This window comes from Ochotona princeps, chromosome 3 (assembly GCF_030435755.1).
Source record: "Ochotona princeps isolate mOchPri1 chromosome 3, mOchPri1.hap1, whole genome shotgun sequence".
Lineage (NCBI taxonomy): Eukaryota > Metazoa > Chordata > Mammalia > Lagomorpha > Ochotonidae > Ochotona > Ochotona princeps.
The window spans coordinates 30,903,766-30,925,626 of record NC_080834.1 but is presented as its reverse complement, the minus strand read 5'-3'; the positions used below and the strand labels follow the sequence as shown (position 1 = coordinate 30,925,626).

Below are 21,861 nucleotides of genomic sequence, written 5' to 3'. Positions count from 1 at the left end.
ATCCCAGGGGAGCTCAATGCAGTAGGCACTTGGAAGAAGTCCTTTACTTTTTTTCTTTTTAAAGATTTGTTTATTTGAAAGGCAGAGGGAGAGAGAGATCTTCCATTTACTGGTTCACTCTTCAAATGGCTGCAAAGCTTGGGACTGGGCCAGGCTGAAACCAGGCTTTTGGTTTTGAAGATTCCTTGCCTCTCAACATGAGGCCTCCCTCCCCGCGGCCTGGCCTCTCTCAGAGTGGCCCAGCATGCTTGTTACATATGTGAATTCCAGAGCCTTCTAGACTTCCCAGAGCTGGGAAGTAGCCTGGGAGAGCTCCCCTGTGCTTCCTGGCCCGGTTAAGACTGCGAAGTCAATATTTCAGCTCCTTCTGGCAAGCACAGCCAGCGCTGTCACTGGCTGGCAGAGGACTGTGTGAGTCAGGTTTACGCTGGACCGTGATGGGGCCTGGGGGCCCTGCGGCAGCAGCTGAGGCAGGCTGAGTCACCATGCCTTCTGCTAGGCCAGGAACATGCAGATAGGCTTTGGAACACAAGTGCGCCATCCAGGTGCCTGCGTCCCTAGGTGAGACATGTGAGTCACTGTGCTGCCCTGGCTGGGCACACTGAAACCTGTAAGCTTGGGCACTCTGGATTTGCTGAAGAGGCCTTAGGCACAGATTGAATTGCTGAACAGTAATTTCCTCTGTATCACGTCCATCACCTAAATCTTGATCCACAAATGTCAAGAATTGGGACGATGTTCTGTGACACCATCATTTGCGATTCTTTGACCCCTTTCGGTCTGATTGACATCCCCGTTGTATTTCTAGCATCTGGGGGACTCGTGTGATGATGAGATGCAAAGGGGATGAGAACGCCCGGTCCTAGACCACAGTTCATATAGACAAACACTGTGCTTGCCCATGTGGCCCATTCAGACTCCAGGCTATCTCAAAGTGCTGCTGTCTGAAGAACAAACTTGGGTCATGTTCAGCCATGGGAATGTCAGGGTTGTTGCCATGGCTTGGCAAACTATCCCAATTAGAAAAGGGTGGATAAGTGACTTTTTACCACCCCACTGTGGTGGATGGTACCACAGTTAACCCAACTGAGGGAATATAATCTGTACCTAGCAAGACAAGTCCAGCTCCCCAGGCCTCTTCCTTGTTCTGCTCGCTTGCCAATGCTCCAAGTCTATACAATGTCGTTGGCTGGTTGGTCGACAATGTGCAATGTACTGGGTTCTGGGAATTGCCGCAAACTGCTTCCTTAGGTCTATGCAGTTAGAGCTGTTACTATGACATTTTTTCTAAGAGTTGATTTAGTTATTTCTTTTTTTGTATTTTTTTTTTGTATTTTTTTTTTTAAAGATTTATTCATTTTATTACAGCCAGATATATACAGAGGAGAGACAGAGAGGAAGATCTTCCGTCCGATGATTCACTCCCCAAGTGAGCTGCAACGGGCCGATGCTGCGCCGATCCGAAGCCGGGAACCTGGAACCTCTTCTGGTTCTCCCACGCGGGTGCAGTGTCCCAATGCATTGGGCCGTCCTCAACTGCTTTCCCAGGCCACAAGCAGGGAGCTGGATGGGAAGTGGAGCTGCCGGGATTAGAACCGGCGCCATATGGGATCCCGGGGCTTTCAAGGCAAGGACTTTAGCTGCTAGGCCACGCCGCCGGGCCCGATTTAGTTATTTCAAAGGTAGAGTTAGAGAGGAGGAGGAGGAGAGAGAAGACATCTTCCATCTGCTAGTTCGCTTCTCAAGTCGCTGCAATGGCGCCAGCTGAGCCAGGCTGAAGCCAGGTGCCAGGAACTCCATCTGGAGCTTCCATGTGGGGCTGCCTTCCATTGTCCTTCCATGTGCAGTTAGTTCTGAAGTGGAGCAGCCAGGACTCAAAGCAGTACCATAACATTGGCAGTGGCTTAATCGGCTGTGCTGCAACACAGGCCCCTTGATGACATTCTTGTGTGTCCTATGGCTGCTTTAAAATTTGGGGTACACAAGACTTTTTGGTTGAGCCAGGTGCTTGAAGGGTGTCACCGTTCACATAAGAGCCTAGGCAGCAGTTCTGCAGAAAGTCCAGGCATGTACTTGAAATCCTTCTGACACCAGCAGGGTATGTCAAGAACTTAGCAAGGGCAGACTTTGAGCTTTGAACTCCGCTGGCTAGTCATTTCCTATTTGGATTTGTGACTTAATTCTGTTCAGTTTCAGCCCTGGAGGGTGCTCACTAATGCTGAGAGCATTTTCATATCACTGGTGTATGCCATTTGCCGTATTCTATGCTATTATCTGGGCTCACCGCAAAAAAGTGTTTTCCACAATTTTTTCTTAGGATATGCAGCGAAGAAATGCTTTATGTATCACAAGCATAGAACTGATGCTCACCTTTTACAACATAAAAACATTTCAGTTAGAGTTGCCACCCCACTCCCACCCCAAGAGCAGGGTTGTGTGACAGGGTTGTGTGTGGGCAGTTAACTGGGGATATGACTGCAGTGGGCAGCAGTGAAAGGCAGAGGGGGTGCAACAGAACTGACAGTGGACAAGCCAGCGCAGGCAGGTGACTGCTACCATGGCAACCGAGCTCAATGCACGGAGCTCAGCTTCATCTCTTTGGTGGATGGTGGTGGATGTTTTTCCTGATGTCTGTCCCACGGCAGGCTCCAGGATGGTCCTATAGGGTACAGCTCAAGAAGCACCTGAGTGGATGCGGTCTAAGCTCACAGGGAGTGGTCTGGGACATCAGCAGCTGGAGAGTGCTGGAACAGAGGGGATGTGGCTGCAAGAGATGCCCAACCAAAGCAGTTGTACACACAGGTTGGTTCGGGTCCACTTGTCAGTGGTTCTCAGAAGTCCAGGGCCCAGGGATCCCTCCTCAGGGGGTCTGTAGGATCAAAAACATTTTCAAAGTAATTCAAACATGATACCTGTCTCTTGCATTCCTGCTTTGTCATCAGCTGGCAACAGAGTCTTCCAGAGGCTTTGTGATGTGGACTGACGGAACAGGTAGAATGCAGAAGCAGCTGTGACAGAAGCCATTGAGCCAAATATTAGAGATTGGAGACTGGCAAAAAGCTAAAGCAATTCTACTTGTCACAGGGTTCTTTTTGGAAAATATAAACCTATTTTTCATTATTTTATTAAATCACACTATTTTTTGGATTAAGACTAAACAGTAATTATTTAGGCTACATGTTTAGGAAATGGGAGACATCTGACAAGAATGTGATGATCAAACTAATTTTTAAAAGACATTTATTGATCTGAGAGGCTAAGATGAGGGTGGGGGACAGAGAGGGAAAGGATACTCCCGTCTGCTGATTCCCGCTGCAAATGCTGGTCACAGCTCCAGCAGGGCCAGCCCAGGCCTCGGGACAAGGAACTCCACGCACGTCTCCCACGTGGGTGGGCAGGGGTGCAATTACTTAAGCTATTACCTGCTGCCTCTCAGGATATGCATTAACAAGAAGCTGGAATTAAGAGCTGGAGAGCTGGAGAGATAATCAGATTCAGGAGGTATGTTAACTCTGGGCTGTAGACCTGACCCTGAATTTTATAACAAAAAAGCAACAGCCATATTGTTCACAAATATTTACTTCCTAAATATGAATTTGCACACAAGACCTTTCTTGGGCTCTCAGTCTTTCCAAGTTTGAATGGGTCATGATCTTAAAAACAAAAAACAGGTGAAGAATCAAAGCACTCTAACGATCACAACCCTCAAAAAGCCTGCAGCCAGTTTAAAGAACCTGGCAGAACTGTTTTCAATCACAAGGACAGTGTAGGCCCGTGCGCTGGCCTAGCGGCTGAAGTCCTCACCTTGAATGTGCCAGGATCCCATATGGGTGCCGGTTCTAATCCCAGCAGCCCCATTTCCCATCCAGGTCCATTAAAATTACAACAACAACAAAAACAAAGAACAACGTGGCTGAGAAGGCCGAGGTCTACACCGTCAGCGCTAGCATTCAATAAGGATCTATACTGATCCATTTCACAAGTTTTCTAGGCCCCTCGCTGGCCCCACGGAGGGCCAGGGAACACTACCGATATGTGCAGGAACTTCCCAGAGCTGGGGATCAGACCAGGAACTGCTGGTCTTCTCTTCCTGCTTGGCCAGCAGTCATTCATGACCCTGGCTGCATTGTTAGAATGGCTAGGAGACAGCAGAAAGTGACCCTGCTTGGGTCACACTCCAACCTTCTGGGAGGGGTTCAAGCATCGTTTCTGCCCTTTGAAAACTTGTGTCGCACAGCCCCAGGTACCTACCTGCTAGATCAGGACACAGTATCTGCGGCTCAGCAGTGGATCCCTCAGGCCTTCTGCCTCCTCCACAGGTGAGCTTCAGACTCATATCTGGCATCTTAGTTTGAATTTGAAAATCATGGAATCCCAGTGTTTACACTGTTTAGCCCAACACTCAAAGTGTGCTATTTAGTCAGACTGCAAGGAAGCAGTCCTTCAGCCTGTTTGCATGACTATACATGAGGGTCCTTCAAAAAACTGATGGGGGAAAAAAAAGGAATCAGAGATGCTCGTTTTGGTGTGAAAAACTTGGGAAATCCATGCAGCTCCTCACAATATGCATTTCCGTATACTTTTGAAGCACCCTTGAACCAGCAGAGCAGTTTAGTCACCATTCATTATGTGACAGAGTTGGCTGGCTGCTCTGATCACCCCTTAAATGTCGTGATGTACTCTCATCACGCAATACTGCCAAGCAAAGGCAGGCGGCCGTCACTGGACACATGTGCCTACTGAGATGGAAGTCCTCGCTCCCACAACTATTTAACATTACCAGCAGGTTTTTTTTTTTAAGATTTATTTTTTTTATTAGAAAGATTTGCAGAGAGAAGGAGAGACAAGATAAAGATCTCCCATCCGTTGGTTCATTCCCCAAATGGCTACAACAGCTGGAGCTGAGCTGATTCGGAGCCAGGAACCTCTTCCAGGTCTCCTGGTGGGTGCAGGAGCCCAAGGGCTTGGAGCATCTTTTGCTGCTTTCCCAGGCCACCAGCAGGGGGCCAGATGGGAAGAGGGGTGACTGAGACAGGAACTGATGCCAGTATGGGATGCTGGTGCTTGCAGGAGGATTAGCTTGCAGAGGATTAGCCAATGGAACCATTGCACTGCCCTCCACCCCAGTTTATTTATTTGGTAAAGTTTAGTTAAAAGGTGAGAAAATCAGACATGCATTCATGGATAGAATGGGAAGGGAGAGGCAAGGTGGCAGAGAGATGTTCCTACTTTCATCTGGTGCCCACAGGGAGAGAGGGGTGCCAAACTGCCAAAAGAAATAGTCTGGGTTTAAAGGTGAGCTTCGGGCCCGGCGGCGTGGCCTAGCGGCTAAAGTCCTCGCCTTGAACGCCCAGGGATCCCATATGGGCGCCGGTTCTAATCCCGGCAGCTCCACTTCCCATCCAGCTCCCTGCTTGTGGCCTGGGAAAGCAGTCGAGGACGGCCCAAAGCTTTGGGACCCTGCACCCGCGTGGGAGACCTGGAAGAGGTTCCAGGTTCCCGGCTTCGGACTGGCGCGTACCGGCCCGTTGCAGCTCATTTGGGGAGCGAATCATCGGATGGAAGATCTTCCTGTCTCTCCTCCTCTGTGTATATCTGGCTGTAATAAAATGAATAAATCTTTAAAAAAAAAAAGGTGAGCTTCATGTGACACAGTGAGATTTCTAGAACTATCTTATAGGGTTTACTAAGGAGTTCTCCTGCATACGAGTCAGCAAAGGAGCTGGTCCAACAGGTGACATGTGTGCCAAGGTCAGGTCACACTGCCGAGGGTTCCAGCCTCCAAGATGGCACACTGGGAGGTGTTGGAATCCAGCAGAGCATGAAAGCAGGGCCCGCTCGCCGGAGCCAAAGATCACCATGGGACCAAGAGCAATGCCTTACTTGGTGGCCCTGGAAGGCCCAGGTGACCAGTCTTCAAGATTTGGGAGCAGCAAAGCACCAACACCCTGACCTGGGCCCTCTCCCAGCCGGGCCACCCAGCAGGGCTGAGCGACTGCCCTAGCCTGGGCGGCTCAGGCTCTGGGCTCTCTGCAGCTGGGCCAAGTGACAGGGGAGGCTGGACAATCACACTGGCTTGCTTGCTCACCAGGCCCACTCCAGGGACCCTGGCTCACGTGGCTTAGCTCTAGCCCGAGGCCCCTTCCCTGTTGGGTAGCCACCCTGGCCCATATTGCTCTGGCATGGTGCCCCCTTCAGGGACTCTGCTTGTGGGGGCTGAGCTCGGGCCCTGGGGCCTCTTAGTGGAAAGAAAAAGAAAAAGGAAAGGAAGAAGAAAGAAGTTACTATTTTTTTTTTAAACAGAAGATATAAATCGGCGTAAGTTAACATGCGTGATTCCACTCCTGTGTGTAAATGTAGCCACATGTGCACACATCAAAGGAAAAGTTGAGCTAGACCGAGCTTTAGGGTGTTGTAAATTACAGGGCCTTGTCCAGCACTACATTCAGATTTGGTTTTGGTTTCACTGGCTAACTCTGAGAACACCCTTGTTAAAATTTTATATACACACACACGTAACAATACAAGCCTCATTTCCTAATCATTTTCCATTTACACTGGACACATACAGATATTAATAAGGCAATAGCATTCAAACATTCATTCATAAATCCACTAACTCCGAGTGTACTTCAATAAATATTGTCCAAGTCAATAAAATTCACACCCATCCAGTAGTTCCTGACTTCACAAAGACCTGGGAATGACCCTGGAACACTGTCAACCCTGCTGACACACACACTTCGGGTCCACGCGTTCCCTCAGTCAGTCTGTCTCCAACAAATGCTGAGCTCTCCCTCCCACCCCTCCCGCACTGGTCTATGCAGCCAGCAGTTCTAACTGCCTCCATATGGTCTCCTTACCTTCCAACTCAGGCTCCAATTCCAACCTCTAACTCCCTCCCCCATCTCTAAATCCATTCTCCATCCATCAGAGTGACATCTAAAAGAATAATTAAGTTATGTCACTGCTTTCTTTGAAGACATCCAACAGCTCGGTGGCCAAGAGTCCTTAAATTTGGTACACTTAACGCTACTCAACAGTTCAGTCTAAATTCCCTAGACTGCCTGGGAAAGCCTGTCACTTCTGGGCCTGCTCTCTCCAGGAGTACCCCAGACCATGTCCGTCTCCCAGTGAGCTCAGGGCCACTGCCAGCCCCTTCCCCCAAGTCTAACAGTTAGAATTCTGGGTCCTTCAAGCCAAGCAGGAGGACACAATGGTCCTTTGCAAAGCACAGGACAAATGGGTCTCTGGAGGGACTGCTTGATTATACTGACCTGCATTCTGTTGAAAAACTCTGCTTTATGGTATTGCAGTGTCCTATTTATGTTATCCACTAATTATTAATATGGAGAACATTTACAATATTAATCCAGCTTAATCAAAGAAAAGATCAACTCTCTGTATATCTCAATACTGGCATTAGTGAGAGTCAAAATAATAATGTCAGAAACATATGAAAGTTTATTTATATGTCTAATGTTATTTTACACCCGAATCAGTTTTCAGTATAAGACCTTTTGGCTGTGAGAAAGAACTTCTGGTTTACTTCACTAATAGGAATATCCCTTAATGCTGGGATGGCCTCATCTTGGTATTTCTTCTGTTGTTGATTTTTAGCATAGTTATCTGTAAGAAAAGAACAAAAAGCTTCGTTTACCAATGAAAGTTCTTGTAATCCCTGTGACTGATAGAGCCACACCATACAGTTTATTAGGCTGATGTTTGGAGAATGACGAATAATGTGTTTAAAATAATTAAATGATTACTTGACCCTCTCTGCAGAAAAAATGATGCAATTAAAATAACAATGCAATCAGCAAAGTACTTTTCTCCTCTGTAACTTGGAAAGAGACTAGTATTGCTTTCAACTATACAAGGAAGATCAGCCCCACTTGGTTTCTCACAGGAACAGAATTACATCCAGATCTTGCAAATATATGTAAGCCAATATCATAAGAATCATTTAGTACATTCATGAAAACTTAACAATTTTCCCTCTTTGCATAAATTATCCAGTTATAATTCCAGTCAAGGTTGCAGGAAATATATACACTAGTTTACCAGAAAAAAATTTAAATATACTTTGCTTTTAAAATATATTGTATTGGCTTATGAATAGGTTTCCCAAACTTGAAAAAAATCACTCCCATAACTTAAAAAATACTTTACTTCCTTGTATCTAAAGCAGCTTAGGAATCAGTTCACTTTATTTCAATTGTTAGACTTGAATTGGAAACAAAACAAAACAAAAACAAAACTTAAAACAGAAAGCAGCCAGTATAATGTGCTGTGGCTCTTCCTCCATGCAGTAAGCTGGGACCAGTGAACACAGTGACCCTCCCTGAACAGGTACACAAGAATCTGCTGCTGGGATCCAGTGCACACAGTGACCCTCCTGAAGAGGTGTACAGGAATCTACTGCTGGGATCTAGTGCACACGGTGACCCTCCTGAAGAGGTGTGCAGGAATCTGCTGCTGGGATCAGTGCACACGGTGACCCTTCTGAAGAGGTATACAGGAATCTGCTGCTGGGATCTAGTGCACAGGTGACCCTCCTGAAGAGGTGTGCAGGAATCTGCTGCTGGGATCTAGTGCACACGGTGACCCTTCTGAAGAGGTATACAGGAATCTGCTGCTGGGATCTAGTGCACACGGTGACCCTCCTGAAGAGGTGTACAGGAATCTGCTGCTGGGATCAGTGCACACGGTGACCCTTCTGAAGAGGTATACAGGAATCTGCTGCTGGGATCTAGTGCACAGGTGACCCTCCTGAAGAGGTGTGCAGGAATCTGCTGCTGGGATCAGTGCACACGGTGACCCTCCTGAAGAGGTGTGTAGGAATCTACTAAGGGATCTATTGCACACGGTGACCCTCCTGAAGAGGTGTGCAGGAATCTGCTGCTGGGATCTAGTGCACACGGTGACCCTCCTGAAGAGGTGTGCAGGAATCTGCTGCTGGGATCTAGTGCACACGGTGACTCTCCTGAAGAGGTGTGCAGGAATCTACTGCTGGACCCTGAATGTGTAGGACAAAAGCTGCTCTCTCAAAAAGACTGAGAACAAAATTTTTATGGCAAAATATACCTGTTACAATTTGTCAGCATTTATCTCTTTCATGAATATAACTGGTGTAAATTCACCAAACTTCATATCCTTACATAAGGATTTCCTTTTATATAACTTCCTATTTATTTCTTCCAGGCTTTTTCTTTGAGTGCGTATCCTGCAATCTATTTTTGGGTGTTTTTCTGGACGAAAGAGTTAACATCCCACTCCTCCATTTCCCCAACACTTTCCTTTGTATTAACTTACCTGTGATCGTATGAATGGAGTTGAGTGGAGAGGTACTCATCATGTTAACTCCAAACAGGAGTACATAACCGATGACTATAGTAATCAGGAGGTACACGGGCAATGCAACTGCCCAGTATCTGCAGAAGAGAACAGTAAAGGGCGTCATGGTACCTTAGCAAGCTCTAACACTCGGCAGTCAATGCAAGACTGGCATGCTTTCGAATTTTTGACATCCTACATGTTCATGACACTTTTTCAAGGTGTATAACAACAGCTGCACTTTCCCACTCCACCTGTTTCCATCCTGAAAGAACACTTTCAGCCCGTGAGCTGTTGCTTCGGATGCTTAAACTCCTCTAATTTCTACATAACATATCTGACTATTTCTTCTTTGGTTTCAGACAATTTCTCTCGATTGTCTAGTATGGTGATGAAGAACTTACTTCCTCTCATCCTCCTGTATACTTCAAAAAGCTGGTTATGTCAGCAGTTGTTAAAAATACTGTAACTACATAAATCCTGTTTGTAACTGAGGATCTTAGCATTACCTTTCTTAAAAAGCATATGTATATATAAAATCCATTAATTATTAATATGGAGAACATTTACAATATTAATTCAGCTTAATTGAAGAGAAGATCAACTCTCTTTCTATATATGCATATCTCAATACTGGTATTAGTGAGAGTCAAAATCTACATACACACAAAGGGAGATAGATAGGTATGAATGTTCCATTTGCTATTTATTCCCTGATGTCTGTGACAGCTGGGGCTGGGCCAGGCTGTAGCTGGGAGCCCGGCATTGCATCTAGGTCTCCCATATGAGTGGAAAAGGCCAACCACTCAGACCATCTTTTATTATCTTCCCAGGAGCATCAGCAGGGAGGTGGATCAGAAGTGGAGCAGCTGGGACTCAAATTAGCACCATGTGGGATGCCAGCAACATGCGTAGCAGCTTAACTTGCTGTACCACTATGCTACCACACCACCACTACAATTTTTTTTGTTTCACCTCTTTGTTTGCTTGGTTTCCTACGTTTCTGATGACAGTCAAACGCAAACTCTGATAGGATTTTTACCTCTCTCAATACAGCTAAAAACAGTGAGTGCTCAATCTTACCAAGTTTTACTGACTGTTTCCTTAATCATTTCTTCCCTAGAGCTTTCACTTTCTGGAACTTTTTATTTACATATGTAATTATTTGCAAGGGAAGGAAAGAAGGCAAGAGCAAGATCACATCCATGTAGCAGTTCATTTACCCAAATCCCTATCAACAGCTGTAGCTGAGCTGGCCTGAAGCTGGGGACTCTAACCAAGCCTCCCATGACGGTGTAGGAATCAAATTATTGCAGCTGCCACCATCTCCTCCCAATGTCTACATTAGCAGAAAGCTAGAATTAGAAATTGGAGCCAAGAATTGAAGCCAGATAATCTGATGTGGCACTGCCAGCACTTTACAGCCAGGCTAAATGCCTGCCTTACTTTCTGGAACTTTTTTGTTTGCTTGTTTTAAGATTTATTAATTTCTATTGGAAAGGCAGATTTACAGAGAGAAGGAGAGACAGACAGAAAGATCTTCTGTCCACTGGTTCACTCCCCAAATAGCCACAATGGCTGGAGCTGAGCGGATCCAAAGCCAGGAGCCAGAAGCTTCTTCCTGGTTGCCCTCGAGGGTGCAGGTCTTAAGGTTTTGAGTCACCCTCTCCACTGCTTTCCCAAGCCACAAGCAGGGAGCTGGATGGGATGGGAAGCCGGGACACAAACCTGTGCCCATATGGGATGCTGGCAACTGAAGGCAGAATTAGCCAGTAGAACTATTAATGGCACCAGCCCCACTTTCTGGAACTTTTAACGCACTTAATCATTCTTTTCTCTATTTTCTACTTTGTTATTTATCCTCCAACATTTCAATTAAAAAAGTTTAACCTTCAAAGCTGGTACTGTGGCATAGCAGCAAAAGCTGCTGCACTCTGGGGAAAAGAGTAGGAGAGAGCCCAAGTGTTTAGGCCCTGGAACCTCGGCAGAACACCCGGAAAGGCTCCTGGCTTTGGGTTGGCCTAGCCCTGGCCACTGAGGCCATCTGGGTGACCAGCAGATTGATGGTCTCTGTCTCTCCCTCCTCTCTGTAAAACTCTGACTTTAAAATAAACCCATCCTTGGGTGCTGATGTGGTTCAACAGCAAGCAGTGGTCCCCTCCCCCTTTCTCATTGCAGATACAGGAGGAAAAAATGGAAACATTTGTCTCACCCTCTTCCCTCCATAGGGTCCATAGCTGGACCCTCACTACACTAATTGGACCCACACAGGTGTGCACCCCTCTCAACCAAATAAACCATATTAAAAACTAAAATTTTCAAAATCAATAAAAAAATCGTTCGCTATGTTCATAATTTATAAATACAGTAATTTCTTGAACTTTCCCTACTTCAGCCAAGAGGCAAAAGCAGAAACAAACTGCTGAAATGATCTATCTCAATCTCTTTTCCCAAACTTTGTTCACACCTCTGAACTACTATCCTAGTCTTTTTTTATGTGAATTTATATCTTGGTTTTAAAAATAGGACAAGTTAGCAAAATTTTGGGGGAGGAAACAGGGATAAACATGTACACATACCCTACTCTCTTTAATCAGAGTTACAGCAATAATGATCTTTCGAAAGCTCTTAAAAGCAGGGGTTCAGTGTGGTGGCACATGTGAAGTGGGCACTGGTACATGTCCCAGCTGTTCCACCTCTTAACCACTCCCTGTAATAGCCTGGGAAAAGCAGTGGAAGATAGCCCAAGTGTTTGGGCCCCTGCCACCCACACTGGAGACCTGGCTGAAGCTCCTGGCTCAGGCCTGGAGGCTGTGGTCATCTGGGGCAATGAATCAGTGGACAGAAGATATCTCAATCTCTTCCCCCCGCCTTTAAAAAAAAGCTCTTAAAACTATATGGCTAGTCATGGACCTTAAATTATGATCCTTCGAAGCAGCATTACTTAAAAGAACACACTAAGGGATGGACATTCAGCCTAGCAGTTAAGACATGGACTGGAATGTTGACATCCCCTACTGGAGTACCTGGGTTCGATACTGGGCTCTGTTCCTGCCTCCAGCTCCCTGATGACGAGACAGGGAGGGCTAGGGACCCGGGTCCCTCAGCAGCACTTGCAGGTGTGTTTCTAGCTGCAAATGTTGCTTCTCACTCTTTCCTTGACTGCCCTAGCTGCTGCAAGCATTCAAGAAAGCTGTTTCTCTCTCTCTCAAAAATGTTTAAATGTAACTTAAAAATATGTATGTAATGTCTATGTAATTATAAGTACAACAGACTATACATGTAAATATATGTATTAAGCATAAAATATACATATAAATACTGTAACTGTAAACATGTCGAAAATACAATACACGTATATGTCAAACTTACTTTTGCGGCCAATATGTCAAGCCTAATGAGTTTAGCCAAGATTCAGGAATAAAAGCCCACACGAGATAAAGTACTGTAGCAAAAAATTTTAAAAAAGGAGAAAAGTTAAAGCATGCACCCAATCTAATAAGGTTCAGATAAAAGAAAAAGTTGCTTTAAGGGTCCCCAATTCAGTCAGCCTGACTTTTCACTTCTTTCAATTCTTCTAACTCCTTTTCAGTTCCATTGTTATATAACTCACCATAATTATCTTATTACTAGTCCTTTCAAAAAACATTTTCGTGCCAGGAGAAAATTTCCAGCTGAATATATGCATGATGATGGATGATCTTTTTTCATGATAAATACATTTTCCAGAACTCCCCCAGGAGTCTGAGATTCAACAGAGAATCCAGAAAAGATGGCCTCCTCTCCTCTCCACTCCCATTCTGGTGAGCAGACGTGTAAACCGGTGATTCCCACTCCACGGAGACAAAGCAGGAGCCAGGAGCAGGCAGAAACAGCTCTGCCACGCCGGCCCTGCTCGCCTCTGCGGCACGTGCTTCCAACACCCCTACAGGAATGAAGCTGCACTGCCCAGAACAGGGCCCGGTCCGAGCGCTCCATAAAGGCTCGACGTCACCCTCGGCTGCAGCGACCTTCAGTCTAGTGGCATGACCTTTGACCTATCTGAACAGACAAGGGCTTACAAAAGCCTCAACAGGAATGGCTAATCAGGCGCTGCTTGAAGTGCTTTCCATAAGTGACCCCAGTTGATCCTGGGGCGTGGGGCAGGGTTTGGGTTCAACTCCGGCTCTTTCATTTGCCAGTGTGGCGGCCTTAAGCAAGTTCCTCCAACCCTGGCATGGTCATCTTTGGAATGAGGAAAGAGCATACCGGCCTTCCTCACAGGATCATCTACATCACCAGCAGTCACCAGCGGCTTCTGCCACCGAAGAGCAGGGGCGCAGGGCCCTCGGGGAGGGCCAGTGCGAGCTGGTTTTGACGGTGCAGCTCAGTCTCTCCAGGTAGGGGTTAGGAAGCTAGCATGTCCCTCGCTTTCTGGCTGGACTACGAGTACCCCAATTTTCTCCCTCTTGTTCACTTCCTAATTCCCACAGCCTCTTGGTCCCCCACGCACAGCACTCGGCACACTCAAGACCAATTTTACTAATTCAATCCTCCCTCTCTCCCAAAAGGGGGCAGAGGCCAGATTTTATTCACTTCGTATTCGAGTCTGCTGCTCCATCAACACGTTGAGACTGGGATCTTTTAGGCTCATCCTGGGACATAGAACAATCCAGACAAAGATGGCTTCCCTTCCGGTTTTGTTAGAAATAAATACAGGTAGAAAGGATCAGCAGCTGATGTGTGCACATCCACCTAACAAAAGTACTTGCTAAAAGCCTTGGCCATCCACCAGGGAAAGTACTTACTGAAGCCAAACTGGGAGCTTAGGAAAAGAACAAAACCATAAATCGCTCTTTCGGGCAATGGCGACGGTGAATTTTCCACCATTTTCCCTGTGGCTTTGGTCAATCTGTGGAAAAGGAACACAGCGTCAGTGACGGACTCCCCTCACCGTTGGTCTACTATAACCTCATTGCCTGGCTGCAGGCTGGGCCTCCGCAGAGCGCAACAGGCACGCGCGCCGCGCCGGCGCCGACACAGCCCCGACCCAGCCCAGCGCGCAGCGGGCCGGGGGCGCCCAGTGCCCAGCCGGCTCCTCGGAGGAGCGCGGCGTCGCGGAGGGCGGCCCTCGCGCTTCGTCAGGCCCGTCAGACGCCCACCACAGCTTCAGTCCACCTCTCCGCTCCACCTCAGCGAACCTCCGCGCAGCCCTTTCTGCGCAAGCGCAGGCCAGGGAGCCGCAATCCCCGCGCGGGAGGCGGGGAGGAAAGCCGGGTGAGGGACACAGGGAGAGAAGGAAAAAAAAAAATGAGGGAAAGTTCGAGGCGCGACGCTTCCCTCACCAGGGCGCAGGCGCACGGGCGACCCTCGCCCTGCAGGCGCGGGGGCCGGCGGGATCGCCCGGCTGGCGGCCGCGGGGGCGGAGCCGCGCGGTGCCCGTGCGCACGCGCGCTGCCAGCCCACGTGACCGTCTGACGGGCCGCGCGTCGCGCGCTCGCTCGCTGCCTCCCTCCCGTCGTCTGACTGACGCAGAGAGCCTGAGGCGGCGGCGGCGGCGGCTGCAGCCCGCGTCCGAGGCTCGCGGGCTGCCGGCCCCGGTGAGTGGACACCCGGTGCGCGGCGGAGCTCCCGTTCGGTGTCACTCTGTCCCGCTGCAGCCGAGATGCCCCGGGGAGCGGGGCCCTCCACACCCCCTCCGTGGGCGTGTGGTGAGTGTGTTTGCGCGTCGCCGGGCGTCCCCCCGGCAAGGGGTGCGGGCTGAGTGCGCGCGCGTGGGTCGGGGAGCCCGCGCGTGACGGTGGGGTGTGTGTGGCCGCGTTTGTGTGCCCCTGTGGGTGTGGCCGGGGCCCCGCGCGTCCGCGCGCAGCGTGGGAGCCAGCCCTTTGTGTGCGTCTCGGGCTCGTGCGTGCGTGGCTCCTCCGCCCAGGGTGTCACTGCCCTGCGGGGTGGGATGCGCGTCCCCCGGCCCGCGTGGCCGCGCCTGCTGCCCCCGCGACCCCCGGGCCGGCCGCGCCGCCCGCACGAGCGCGCGCCTGCCGAGTGCGTGACGTGTCGGGTGCGGGTGCCTGTTGGTCAGTGCCCCCGACTCGGCTCCCGGGCCCCCGTTTCCCGGAGCGGGCGCCCCGCAGTGGCCCGCGGTCTGCGCACACGCTGCGGGGGCTCGGGGCCCTGGGCTGGGCGTTAGGCCGCGGGCAGGGCTGCCGCAGACGCCAGCAAACTCCTTCCAGAATGTGCGCAACAGGCTGCCTTCGAGCTGTGCGTGCCCCGGAGAGACGTGAGAGCGAGCGAGCGAGAGAGAGAGAAAGATGAGAGAGACAAGGGAGAGATAGAAAGGAGGGAGAGAGAGAGAGAGAGATGAAGGAAAGAGACAGACGAGGGAGAGAGATGAGGGAGAGAGAGGCAGAGAGTGAGGGAAAGAGACAGATGAGGGAGAGATACAGACGAGGCGAGAGAGGGGAGACAGACGAGAAACCAGAGACGAAAGAGACCAGAGAGACGGACCAGAGAGAGACAGAGACAGATGAAAGAGAGCGAGCGAGACTCAGGAGAGAGGGTGTGTGTATTTAATGGTATTAGCGTAACTCTGCTCCAGTGCTTCCCAACATCTTGCATAGAAGTGTTACAGATTCTTACTATTGCCTTTTCAACACTTTCCTCGCAATTATGGACCTTTTTAAGGTGGGGACGGGGATGACAAGACATTGCATTTCACGCTACTAAAATGGGGTTTCTTATAAGGTGCCGTGGGGAAGGAGTCCTCAAGCACTTTAGGGAGCAGGCTTTTGCCTAAGGGTTTCTGCTTCTCCCAAGGCTGCATTTGGTGTCATTTCTGCTCTGCTTAATTTTTGACTGTTGCCTAATCTTCCTCTTTTTTTTCCCTTGAAATATTTCAAATTGCAGAGAGGAAATCTAATCCATGAGTCACGTGTTACAGGTGTAATTGCTTTACTAAGTTTAGTTCGGATTATCTGTTTGTTCTTTTAGATACTGGAGGTGCTTTTGGCTCCGCCCGTGTCTCCTGTGATAGCTGCTGTGTTCAGGTTTCTGTATAACGTTCCCTTGCACATTTTATACTTCGATAATAGTGAATCTATAAACATCATGGAGTATTGCTGCTTTAATGGCATTAAACTATATGTGTTTGCAACTTGCTTTTTTTCACTCAGCATTGCATTTTGACGTTGCTATATGAATGAGTCAAATTATTGTATTTTCTGGTTTATTCATTTTAATTGTTGGTATGGAATCCAATTGTATGAATATATGGTAATTTATTTATACACTCCCATTGGTATGCTCTGTTGTTTCCATTTTGGGACTTTTAAATAAAGCAGACCTGTAATCCATATCATTGTACCTGTTTGGTTTTGCACACGTTTGGAAGTTTCTCTGGGAAATACACCAGTAATAGATTTATTGGATGGTGGGATGTGTGAGTCTCAAGTTTGAGCAAGTCCCCGGACACTCTGCAAGTGGTCGCACCAGCGCTGACGCTCACTGGGACTGAGTAAGAGTAGTCATTGCTTACGCCCCTACTAGTGCTTTGTTAGCTGACTTTACATTTTTGGGTTCTGTTTACTGACTGGCTTCTTTATGACTTTAGCTTGCTACTAAATTTGCCTGCAGCCACGTGGGCTTCTGTCCCAGCCCTGTGTCAGCCTGTGGATTCATAACTGAGTTGGTTGGCTCAATCTGTCTTTCTTGGTCCTAATATTAATTCCAATAAACGATATGTACCATGTATATGTCAGTCCCTATGGTTGTTGTGAAGACAATTTCCATATCATATTACTTATAGTAGCAGATAGGATGACTTATTTAAAGGTATTTTTACATGTGAATGCTGCTTTAATATCTTTAATATATAGTATGTAATACATTCCGTATATATGTAGCACACATTTAAGCTGTCAAACAATGAAATGAATATCTGTGAATCTACCAAGTATTTCAAGAATCAAAATGATCAATATTGAATGTGCTCAATTTCAAAAGTGACTACTATCCTTGATTGTGTGTGTTATTCCTTGTTGTTAACAATTCAATCAGAAATGTATGTTTTTTCACCAGTGTATGGTATGCCTTCTGTTATTTCTGAGAAAAAATATCGGGTATAATCTTGCTTATTTCACTTAATGTTACATTCTTAAGAGTCACTGATATTGAATATAAATGTAAGTCATGAATGTTTCACTGCTGTGTAATATTCCATGGGTGAATATCACACAGTGAATGCGTTGTGTTGATGGGCATGTTGACTTTTTTCTGGGGTTTGCTATTATAAAAGTGATTGTATAGATCTTCTGGTATACAATTATGAGAAATGCTCCCAATTTTGCACTGGGGGGTATGCCTTCAGGCAGGGTAGGGGGGTAGTGGCAGCTTCCTCAGGAGTATGTGGAGGCAGGTGATGTTCAGGAATCAGTTTCTAGATCATTGAGTTCTGTATGCTCCAAAAAGAAAAAAGAAAATCGGTATGTCTGAGGCCTGTGATAGGCGCCACTGCAAGTTAACCTTGCCCTCCTGCTCTCTCACAGCAACACCATCTAAGAAAGGGAAAGCACCTTCCATGTAGAATCTTCTTGGGGCACCACCTCAGATGGTGAAATTCCTCAGGGAAACCAGGGCTCCTGTTGAGCCTCAGGTTAGGGAACGCCCTTCAATCCCTGCACCTCCCTCCCTCATCCACTTCCCCAAAAAATGCATTTCCAGTGAGGTTGCACTTTTTTCAATAACATAGTTTTTTTTCCACTCAACTGTATGCTAATACGATACACGTTGAAGAGAAGACATAACAGTTTTACTTCAAGATGTCGCCATGATGTTCTGGAAATTCGTCCATTTTGTTTTAACCTAATATTGAAAATTTTCAGCTGTCATCTTTATGTGTAAAGAATATGTGCTTTTTAAAAGTATGTTTGAGTGGTTTTAGAGCAAAATGAAAAAAGGATACTGCTGTGCTGTTATGTTAAAAGTGTAGTACTGGGTGGGGAGTTTACAAAATGATGCCAAATTGCTTTCTTAAGTGATTGTGTTGATTTAGGTTTTGGCCAGCAATTTTTTAATTTATGTAATATGTCAGTAGTGTGTAAGAGTTTCAGCTGATTTACAACCTGTCCATTGCTTATTGTTATTCTCTTTTCACTGTTTACCAGTGCAGTGAAGAATATGAAAATGATACATTATGGTGGTTTTAATTTGCATTTTTTGATTATTGATGAAATTGAGCATCTTTATGAGTATTGAACCATCTGTGTTTCCTTTTAGTGAATTAGGTGGTCATTTTTTTACTCATTTTTTTTTTCATTGAGCTGTCTTGTAAAGCTGATAAACTGGTAACACTGATCCTTTGTTGATAAGTTAGAGTATGTTCTAGTTTGTGGCCAATCTTTTCACTCTTCATGGTGTATTTTGGGGAACTGCAATTGAATTGAAAACCTTCCTTTGGGCTCTGGAGGTCCTCTGCTGTGTTTCTTTTCAGCCCTGATCCCTCTGGAATGGATGTTTGCATGTGGTGTAGGGTGGTGCCTTGTCCTCCTGTGCAGCTCCCGTGCTCCCTGGACCACATGTGACGTGGCCAGTGCTCCACTTCACCATCTTTTTCCTACGTGCCATGTCTGTGTGCTCTCTCTAGCCTACCTTGCTGTGCATTCGTTTTCATCTTTGTTGATACCAGAATCTTAATTGTTAACACAGAAATCCTGATACCTGGGAAAGATTTTGATCTCAGCTGTTCTTGAATCCTTGTTTTAACAACCAGCTTGTTTGTTACATAATGAGAACAGTTCTTTGGGATTTAATCGGAATTCATAGAATCTATTTCAGGGAGAATTGAAATCTCTCTAAGATTTCTAGCCTTCTCATTTGAGAGTATGGTAGTTCCATTTATTTAGGTTGTCAGTGTCTTCATTTTTTTCTTTTTTTCTTAAAAAGATCTGCTTATTTACAAGGCTGAGTTAAAGACAGAGAGATCTTTGGTCCACCCGTTCAGTCTCTCAGTGGCTTGTAAGGGCCTGAGCTGAGCCCTTCCTCTGGGTCATCTTCCACTGCTTTCCTGGGCACGTTAACAGCGAGCCAGATCAGAAGTGAGGCAGCCAGAACATGAGCAGTGCCCATATGGGATTCCGGTGCTGTAGGTACTGCTACTTAAAGTTGTTTTTAATTTTCTAGGTAGACATCTTACATTTATTAAATGTTAACCTTGATGTTTTAAATAGTTTTGTTGCTGTTATAGATGCTGGTATTTAAAAATTTGTTAGTAAATAAGAAGTTAATACTTCAAATGTTTACTCATTCATTTGAGCTTGTTCATTTTATTATATATAAAATGATACATGTTGAAGAGAAGACATCAGTTGAGTGGACATATCAGTTCAACTCCTTTGGGTTTTCTGTTGGCTCTTTGCTATCATGTTTCCCTTAAAAAAGATTATTTTCTTGAAAGGCAGAAGACAGTGAGAAAGAGACAAGGAGAAAGAGAGAGAGAGAGGTCTTTCACCTAATGGTGTACTTTCCAAGTGCTTGAAACAGCCAGGTGGGACCCAGGAGCCAGGAACTCTACCCTGGGTTTCCAGGTGCCATTGTAGCAGCTGGGTCGGAGTGGGGTAGGAGGACTGCAGCCACCATTCTGCTAAGGGATGCCCCTGTCCGGAGGGACAGTAGGCTTCTCTGGGTGGTTGGTTGGTTTGTTTGTATTTTAATTGACTGTGTTGTCTGACTTTGGTGTTCAGGTAATGCTGACCTTACACAGTGAGTGTAGTTCTTGGGGACGTTTCCACTGGAGTGATAAGTGTCAGATTATTTGGATCTGATGTTTTTCTTTTGGACACTTAGCAATGGTACTTGAACAGTCTCTGTTTAAGTCAGTTTTGAGTTAATCCTTTTGTCACAGAATTTGAAGTTCGTGATATTGTTTGTATCCTTTACAATCTCTGCTTTATCTGCAGCTGCTTCCTTTCTTCAGTTTCAGGTATTCGCTTATTTTGCTTCTAAATTTTTTAAAAATGTCCTTACTTTTTAGATGTCTCTTAAAAGAATATTTACTGGAGTTTTGCTTTAGTTCCATCAACTAATCTGTGTCTGTTAATTGCTCTGCTCAGAAGTTCTTTCAGTTTGAATTTTTTGGTTGATGTGAATTTTTATCCAAAGTGGTTTTTATTTCTGTTCTTGAGAGATCATTTTGATGAGTATGCATGTCTAGCTTGGTGATCTTTTTTCTGTAAGCATGGTGAATGTACTGTTCATTTTAATTATGCAAAGTCTGCTGCCAGTTCATTTATGTTGGTTAAAAAAAAACTTCATTTATTCATTTGAAAGGCAAGCTCAGACACACACGCACACACACACACACCCCACTTCCTCCCACTTCCATCCACTGGTTTTCTCCCACATGCCTGCTGGGCTGAGTCCATCTCAAGCCGGAAGCCAGGGACTCTGTATGGGTGTTCCGTGTAAGTGCAAGGGAGGCAGGCCTTGAACCTTTATCTTTTACCTCCCAGGTGCGTTGGCAGGGGCTGCATCAGAAGCAGAGGCAGAGGCTTGGACGCCATCATAGGAACTCTGTTCTGGGCTGCAGGCATCAGCTTAGCTTCCTGTACCACAACATCCTTCTCATTCCTTGCTTTTAAAGATTTTTTTTTCTTTTACCTACCATGGGATCATTGGATTTTCTGTATTTGGTGTTATATTATTACATTTCTAAATTTGGCAGATCACTTGTTATTCATTCTGTGTTTAATACAAGTGTTTCCTGATTTTGAGTTTTCTTTCATGAGCTCTAGACAATTGTGAACCTCAATTCTTTAAAATTCTCTTTCATATATTTTCTCTGGAGCTATAACTGGATATATGTATTTAAATTCTTTCCAGGTTACCTAAGTCACTTACCCTTCCTGTTTTTCATTTCCGTGTCTACTTAAAGGAATTTGTAGTGCTACGAAACTTCATCAGTTACTGACCAGATTTTCTCTTCAGCTGTGCTGAATCTTCCCTGTACCCATCCCTTTTTTTCTTGTAAAAATTGTATTTTTTCATTTCTGAAATTTCCGCTTGGGCATTCTTCGTTGCCTCATGTTGCTTGCTCATTTATGAGATGTGGAGCCATTCATGCCTGTGTCTGGCAATGCTTGTGTCGGGTGTGCTTTAGGATGGATTGCTTTTAGATGGATTGCTTGTTGTTGTCTCTTCTCATGTGGGCTTGTTACCTCTGGTATTTGAGGATCATTGAGAGTTGACCTCCTTCCTGTTTGGTTGGGTTTAGTGAGATTCTTGAGATTCTAAATTGGAGATGCTTTTTTTCTGAAGGAATTTGCATCAGCTTTGGCAGTGATCTGGGATTAGATTAGTTCCCACATCTGCTTCCAGCCAGTGTTCTGGTCCCATTACTGCTCTTGCCACAACTACCAGTTTTAATTTCTATCTGATGTTTGTTGCTTTTGGAGGTACAGAGTGGCCTTAAATATTGTTTGTTTCAATTAGCTCCACAGTATACTTACCTGGCAGGGGAGACACCTTCATCATGCAGGTGGTTTTCCCAGGGTGAGA

General features: G+C 46.3%; 2 protein-coding genes across 4 annotated transcripts in view; one reads left to right on the top strand and one right to left on the bottom strand.

Moving 5' to 3' along the window:
- Window positions 1-7,381: 7,381 nt before the first annotated feature.
- On the bottom strand, window positions 7,382-14,774 carry PIGP (phosphatidylinositol glycan anchor biosynthesis class P). 2 transcript variants are annotated; one of them, XM_004594113.3, is made up of 5 exons: window positions 14,661-14,774; window positions 14,124-14,227; window positions 12,709-12,781; window positions 9,316-9,434; window positions 7,382-7,629 (listed from the first exon to the last, which is right to left on the bottom strand). In XM_004594113.3, the coding sequence occupies exons 2-5, from the start codon at window positions 14,203-14,205 to the stop codon at window positions 7,499-7,501; spliced, it is 405 nt and encodes a 134-aa protein (XP_004594170.1). In that variant the 5' UTR covers window positions 14,206-14,227; window positions 14,661-14,774; the 3' UTR covers window positions 7,382-7,498. The 2 variants fall into 2 exon arrangements, with proteins under 2 accessions (XP_004594170.1, XP_012784955.1); XM_012929501.2 differs by lacking the exon at window positions 14,661-14,774 and adding an exon at window positions 14,517-14,654 and having other exon boundaries at window positions 7,384-7,629.
- Window positions 14,775-14,813: 39 nt separating this feature from the next.
- Window positions 14,814-21,861, top strand: part of TTC3 (tetratricopeptide repeat domain 3) — a 112,927-nt gene continuing 105,879 nt past the window's right edge. Inside the window, exon 1 of one of the 2 annotated variants that reach the window (XM_058661638.1) lies at window positions 14,814-14,915. Coding sequence is in view for 1 of the 2 variants with exons in the window: in XM_058661640.1 (XP_058517623.1) it covers window positions 14,981-15,026 (46 nt within the window). In the remaining variant the exon portion in view is untranslated. Of the gene's footprint in view, window positions 15,027-21,861 lie in introns of both variants that reach the window. The other variant, XM_058661640.1, reaches the window with a different exon arrangement.

Bases quoted from the DNA above. Each gene is read 5' to 3' on its own strand.
- PIGP (XM_004594113.3), bottom strand. From the start codon at position 14,205: ATGGTGGAAAATTCACCGTCGCCATTGCCCGAAAGAGCGATTTATGGT. The intron at 12,782-14,123 runs GTAAGTACTTTC...TTTTTGCTACAG, and splicing joins AAGCTCCCAGTTTGGCTTCA to TACTTTATCTCGTGTGGGCT. The intron at 9,435-12,708 runs GTAAGTTTGACA...TCTCTTCTGCAG, and splicing joins TTGACATATTGGCCGCAAAA to ATACTGGGCAGTTGCATTGC.